Source organism: Berghia stephanieae, chromosome 2 (genome assembly GCF_034508935.2).
Source record: "Berghia stephanieae isolate SIO BIC M18660-M18661 chromosome 2, UCSD_Bste_1.3, whole genome shotgun sequence".
NCBI classification, from domain to species: Eukaryota; Metazoa; Mollusca; class Gastropoda; order Nudibranchia; family Aeolidiidae; genus Berghia; species Berghia stephanieae.
The window spans coordinates 113,415,403-113,422,902 of record NC_088361.1 but is presented as its reverse complement, the minus strand read 5'-3'; the positions used below and the strand labels follow the sequence as shown (position 1 = coordinate 113,422,902).

Genomic DNA, 7,500 nt, shown 5'->3' with positions numbered 1-7,500 from the left:
AGAGTAGGTAATAATAATAATAATAATAATAATAATAATAATAATAATAATAATAATAATATAATATATAATAATAATAATAATAATAATAATAATAATAATAATAATAATAATAATAATATCAACTTTCGAGGATTCCAGGTACTGTGTGATGGGTGTCTTGTAGGGCTACAAGGCGACCAAGCAAATCTCAAAGATGTTTTATTGGGATAAAATAGGGAACATTTGTTGGCCAGTCCCTAATGGGTGACATGTTGAGTATTCTTTTACTCGTTGACCACTCTTACACGATGAGTATGAGCGTTGTCATTCTGAAAAAAACAACATCATGTACAATCACTTGTAATAACAATAAATAACAATAAATAGCATTTGTATAGCGCCTTACCCCGATTCCATCAGGCGCTATGCGCTTTGCATTCTTAAAACAGATAAAGATCCTACATTTGAAATTAAAAACATAACAAATTCAATAACTTACATAAATTAAATAATAAAATAAATAAATAAATTCCCTTTATTAATCCCTAAGGGGAATTTTTTTAGGGTCTATTCCAAGGGAAGACTGGAATAACCCAGGCGTTAGCCGCAGTGCAGCGCCGCAAATTGAGCTAAGGCTGGGTGACTTGCTCAAGGCCACACAACGCGGCAGGTAGTCGAACTCGGTACCTTTCAGGTACGAAGCAAAGACCGTACCGCTGAGCCACGCTGCCCCATAGACGTTACATTTTATAAACATGGCCGGGAAAGATTCCTTTACTTCCTCTCATAGAAATCACGTGACAAAAAGGTGAGTTTTCGATTAAGATTTGAGAGGCGATAAAGAGACAGCAGGTCTAATATTCTGGGGCGGGTGAGATGGTTCCAAAAATTGGGGTTTCGGAAATTCGTTCACCAATTTTGTGGAGTGCTTTCTTTTTTTAATTTTTAAATTATTTTTTGTTCACTCAACATTGATAATTTATATTGTAAAGTACCCAGAGCTTGTGTTTTACACGAGAATGAGCGCTGTATAAATGTGATATATTATTATTATATTATTATTATATTATTATTATTATTATTATTATTATTATTATTATTATTATTATTATTATTATTATTATTATTATTATTATTATTATATAAAATTGTTCTATCGCTATTAGATCTTAGATTTCTACTCTAAAAATATGGGTGTACAAGGGCATATAACTATGCTGGAGTGTGACTATTTAGTGTTTTATAGATAATGGAACATTTTTATAGATGATACGTTTCTCAACAGGAATCCAATTTAACTTTCTTAGGAGATTAGAAGCAGATGATATTTTGTCTACTTTTAAAACTAATCTAGCAGCGTTATTTTTGTACAACTTGAAGATTAATAATATTTCCTTTGGAGATGTTAATTAAAACGGAGTTGCAATAATCTAATTTCGATAATACTAAGGCGTTTGTCAGAAGTTAAGCTATGTTCAGAGGAATCAAGTGTCTAATTCTAATTCTTCTTCTTATTTCAATGTACATGTATTTGATAAGGTGTTGATCTTGAAATGACATTGATAGGTTAGAGTCGAAAAATACCCCAAGATGTTTTACTTTGGTGACAGATTCAACAACCGCAGTTCCGAAATCAATCTTTAGAGTATCAATTTGTTTAAGTATGTTGGGCTTAACATGAATCAGAATCTCTCTTTTACCATCATTCAACTTTAATTTGTTATGATTCGTTCAATTCTTAATTTAATTTCAATAAATCAACACTCAATCATTTTTATCCATTTTACTTAAATCAGTAGCATGAACAAAATCATAAATTTGAGAATCACTGCATAGAAATGATAGGAGAATTCAAATAACCTTATGAAAACTGGTGAAAAAGGTTGAATGTACAATGTAAACAGGACTGAGCCAGTACTTCCAAACGTTTATTTTTTCAATACGGCCCTACAAAATGTCATGGTCGATGATCTCAAATTAATGCTGCAGATAAATCAAGTCGACATGAAACATTAATTTCATTAGAGTCAGCATTCTTCATCAAATCAAATTTAAGAGTGCGGTAGTCTGCTCAATTAGCCAATTGAAAAGACTGTTGAAAATCATTTACATCAAAATGATTCAGTAACTGATGAAGGGCAACCTTTTCAAGCAACTTAGAGAGAGAAAGAACAGGTTAGAAGTAGGTCGATAATTCTTTAATTCATTCTGGTCTAATGGTGGCTTTTAAACAAGGGTTGAACTAAGGCGTTTTTGAAACAAGATGGAACATTACCGCTGGAGATTGAAAGATTGATTACTTTAGTTATTGATGGAACAAGCGTGTTTATACATGCAGACATAAGTTTTGCTGGAAATGGATCAAGTTTGCAAGATTTAATTGGTTCTTCTGTTATAAGATATTACATAAATTCTTCATTTACTTCTCTAAGATTGTAGTTTGGTGCCCGAAAAGGAATCTATATCATGATAGTTATCATAGTGATCAAGATTTGTTCTAATTCTATCAAAAAGATCATGAAAAAACGTTACCAATGCATGAGGAAGACTACATTTATCTATGTTGTTGGGTAGAGCAGTCGACTTCCTGCGCCCTAAGGGTTCATCACATATTGAAAATAATTGGTTACATGACTTAGTTTCTGTAAATTTAGCTACAAAATACGAGTAATAAGACAACGTGTCTTTTTCGACAGTCTGTTTCGATCACTCACGAATGCAGGACTTGAAGATGTCTTTGTGTATAGTTTATCCTGTCTTCTGGTACCTCAGCTCGGCTGCTCTGCATTTCATTTTAGCTTCTTTTACGTCTGTTGAAAACCAGAAAGCGTTGTGGCGTTTTGAGGAAGGCCTTGTCTTTAACAAAGCATTGCTAAAAAGCCCACTCCATTTTTCGGCTGTTTTTAGCTTCCGGCTGGTCATTGTGTTACTTCGTTCATCTCGAAATACATTGAGGTCCATGCCTCTAATGTCCCTTGATGTACTTTTAACCTTTTCCTTGTAAAAAAAACAAACAAACAAACAAACAAACAAAAAACTTGAGCTTTTATATAACGCAATATCCACTAAATGTGCTCAAAGCGCTTTACAAGGGGTCCATGACCAACAGCAATGTGTAACATATAAAACGAGACATGACGCCTGTTAGGTGATATTACAATCATGTTTTCTGACGTAGACAACGCTGTTAATGACCAGGTACTCATTGAGAGAATGTGAGTAAAGATCCTTTTCAAAGGACTCAACTATGCGCCCAGTGAGGCTCGAACCCAGGACCTTCCGATCCGAAAGCGAGTGTTATACCCAAAGACCACATAGCCACACACACAACGCTAGGATGCATTTGGTAGAACTACTGGATACCGTGATCTGGGGGTTAGCTCTTTAATACGCCTCCGTTATGTCACTGCACTGACGTTGGAAATGCTGGCAACTCTTAGCTGTCTCGTAAAGCAGAAATAACAACAAACCTGTCCGGGAAGAATTAGAGACAGCGGATGCAGGAACTTGAACAGCGGAGACAGGAAGACATGAAGAGAGAAGAGGAACAGGAGGAAAAGAAACGTACACTTGAGCTGGAAAGGCAGAGAGAGAGAGAGAGAGAGAGAGAGAGAGAGAGAGAGAGAGAGAGAGAGAGAGAGAGAGAGTGAGAGAGAGAGGGAGGGAGAGAGAGAGAGAGAGAGAGAGAGAGAGAGAGAGAGAGAGAGAGAGAGAGAGAGAGAGAAACAAACAAATAGAAATAGAGATGGAGACATGAACAAGAGCACTGCTAACTACCCTGTCGTTACCTGATAGCTCACCACACCCAACGTGGACCCCAGACTAAATTTCCACATAGATCCATTCGACGGAAAAGCATTTTTGATGATGTTCTTATTGCTTTTTCTACTTATTTTTAATGCTCTGACTCTAAATCAAATTATATATCTATTTGCAGGTCTGATAATCTATCTCGCTATGGTTTTATTGTTGTAGTTGTGCAAACTTTTGTCCATCACAACAATGTTAAATCAAGTCCAAAATTGCGTTCGGTTATCAGATCTCCAAATATTTATACGTCGCTCTCTATATGCTTATTTATATATTTTTAAAACTTATCTTACCAATGTGATACTTTAGCTCCAACTGCTTTTGACGGAAGGAACTATTTATTTTGTAACCACGCTTCGTGTACGTGAATAAGTCTGACAACCTAAATTATTATCGACACCTTTATTATTGAAATACTTTCATATCAAGGGGGAGGAAGGGGGAAAAAGAAAGAAAGGGAGAGAGAGAGAGAGAGAGAGAGAGAGAGAGAGAGAGAGAGAGAGAGAGAGAGAGAGAGAGAGAGAGAGATAGTGAGAGAGAAAGAGAGAGAGAGGGAGAAAGAGAGAGACAGAGAGAGAGAGAGAGAGAGAGAGAAAATAAGAAAGAAAGAAATAGAGAGAGAAGGGAGGGTCTAATTAAATTTAACTCCACCTTAATTTCTTATGTTTGCATAACGTAGCTGAACTAGAATATTATAAGAATTTGAATCATAAATTTGGGCACGCAGCAATAACACAAATTACAAATTAGGGATGACTCAATCTTCATATTATTCAACGGGTTCAAGACAGTATCCTGTGATTGAATTTTATCAAGAAATGAAAGGATTTTCATGAATTAAAGATGAAACTGTTAAGGCAATTTTAAGATTCAACCAAGGGGAACAACACGGAAAACACAATCAAAATTGAATTTAAATGTATTATGCCCCTTGGATTTAAGACTATCACTATCATTCTTGCAGCTCCTATATTTCATAATGATTTCGAGATTTATATTATTACAGCGCCTCGGTAAGGGTGTTATGACGATCCATTTGTATGAAGCTGAAATCCTAAAGCGGATTTCTCTCTTTTCTTTTTGAGGGGCAGCGTGGCTCAGTGGTACCGTCTCTGCTTCGTACCCGAAAGGTCCAGACTTCAAGTTCAATCACCCGCCGCTGCGCTGTGTGGCTTTGAGCAAGTCACCTCGCCCTAGCTCACTTTGCAGCGCTACTCTGCGGCTGACGCCTGGGTTATTCCAGTCTTCCCTTAGAATAGACCCTAAAGACAAATTTTCCCTTGTGGATGAGAAAAAGGGGATTTTATTTTATTTATTTATTTATTTCTGTCTTTGTCCCCTAGTCAACTGTAACAGCCGATAAAACAAATAGACCTATTTGATAAAAGCCTTTCCAACAAGCCTTTCCAAACCATTCCAGCACCAATCTGCTACACTCTTTGGGTGGTGTTGATAGCGTTCCCGTCATTATGCGGTTTGAATTGTTGACGTTTTGTGTTTCCCATTTGTCAACAAAACATGACGAATGGAACACTTAAGACGAATGAGAGATGAGAGAATGGCGTTGTTAATGTGATATAAACAAAACAATAACAACAACATAATAATCAACAACTACACTGTGGCATTGTTATAACATAATAATATATTTTAATAAACAATATTGGATAAATTGTTCCTTTGGTAAAATTAAAATGGAAGAAATATTGTAGTCAGATAGTGCGTTTAGATTTTTTATGAAAATATTTTTTAAAAACTATATTTTCTGGTCACTTAAACAAGTATTTTGATAAAACAAAACAACGTTAAAAATGATCTAAACATGTCCAAACAACTTTTTAAAAGATTAATTACACCTATATCATTTCAAAGGGCGAATCGGGTAACTCCTAATGGATTTATACTTTGATTAAAATGCAAATTTTGCCACTTGTTCTTCCTGGATCCATTGTTGTCAGCTACACAGTTGATAGGGCTTAAAATAAAGGGACGTAATAATGGTTTATATTATAAGAAAATCCTATTATAAATGTGATTGCAGCACATACAATAACACTGCATAAAATTGAGGATATAATGGATATTCTTAAATTTTAAACATGAATTAATAAAAACTTAAACATTTATGTTCAAGATCGTGTATGTGTATTTTACTTGTTTGTTTTTAAAATATCATATTCTCAAAGTTGTTTGCAAATGTATTGAGAGATACAAGCAGTAAAAAATAAAATCGATAGGGCAAAAATTGGATGCAAACAAAACTAAGTTATTAATAATACAATCTTCTTTTTTGTTAGTATGGGAGTCTGTTGCTGTCTTAAAACACATAATATGCAATGCACGAACCAATTTTATTTCCAGCTATCCTCTTCTAAAACGCATCTTTTTGAACGACATTCAGAGATATATTTTTAAAATGCTTATAGTTTTGAAATTAATTAACAGATAAGTGGTTAAAATGTTAAAATCTTCATGTCGAGCGTGAACTCATAACAGAGAGTAGAAAACATTTTATTTTCCTATTGTCTTTAGTTCCTACCTATTTAGTTTTGGTGGTTGTGAATAATAGAATGATGACAAGATGAGTGTGCACGATAGACTATTCTATATATCTATTTAAAGAAGAAAATGGCAATCACAGAAAAGCGATAAAATGATATGAGAGTATACCTACATATCCATTCATTCAAGCACCCGGATTATTCAGTCAAAATAACAATTTAGGTATAAATAGCACATAAACAAGGAAAATCAACATTGGATGGGTAAATTAAAATTTTTAAAAAAAGTCCAAATTCTGATATTTTCATAACCTAAATGACGTAATCTAACAACACGCTGTAACTCGTGCCAGCATCGTCATAATTTCCGTTAACCGTGACCTTGGTTTTATTTCCGGCATACTTCTGGAGATCAGCATGACCTTCCCACTCGTCATCTTTCTTCTTGGTGAGCTGGAACCATTCCTCTCCGGCATGCACCGCGACTTTCTTCGCCCCGGGAATCTTGACTTCAAACTTCACGTTCTTTAAGCTGGAAGAGTTGCCCTCTTTGAGGTAGAGAGGCTCATCCAGATAGCAATAGTCTTGGTAGAATTTTGTGTAGACCTTGGCGTAGGGATATGCTACCTTGTGGTTGCCGCTGACCTCAATGAGGTAGTTGTACACCCCGGGTAAGCTTTCGGCGGAATCCGATTCGGGTAAGGCAAAGATTGAGAATTTGTACCAGCCGTTTCCAGGGAAGACCACATTGTAATGAACTTCGCCGTGTTTCCTCTGGATCAACACGTGACCGGACAGCTCTTCCTCTCCTGAGCATTTGACAAGCTTTGTGACTGTCTGGAAGTAGAGAGAAGAAAGAAGGAAGAAAAATAAGTAAACTCTATTTTTCAAACTTAAGTTTTATATTAATGCAACTTGAGCTTTATATAATGCGAAATCCAATTAGTTAAATGTGCTCAAGGCGTTATAATAATAATAATAATAATATAATAATAATAATAATAATAATAATAATAATAATAATAATAATATTATTATATTATTATTATTATTATTATTATTATATTATTATTATTATTATTATTATTTATTATTATTATTATTTATTATTATTATATAACGCCTTGAGCACATTTAACTAAGTGGATTTCGCATTATATAAAGCTCAAGTTGAACTTATTATTATTATTATTATTATTATTATTAT

At 34.5% G+C, this 7,500-nt stretch overlaps 1 protein-coding gene across 1 annotated transcript in view; it reads right to left on the bottom strand.

The window, feature by feature from the left end:
- Nucleotides 1–5,419: 5,419 nt before the first annotated feature.
- Nucleotides 5,420–7,500, bottom strand: part of LOC144966288 (uncharacterized) — a 25,358-nt gene continuing 23,277 nt past the window's right edge. Inside the window, exon 2 of the mRNA XM_078902505.1 lies at nucleotides 5,420–7,130. Within this exon, the coding sequence (XP_078758631.1) occupies nucleotides 6,606–7,130 (525 nt within the window). The 3' untranslated portion in view covers nucleotides 5,420–6,605. The remainder of the gene's footprint in view (nucleotides 7,131–7,500) is intronic.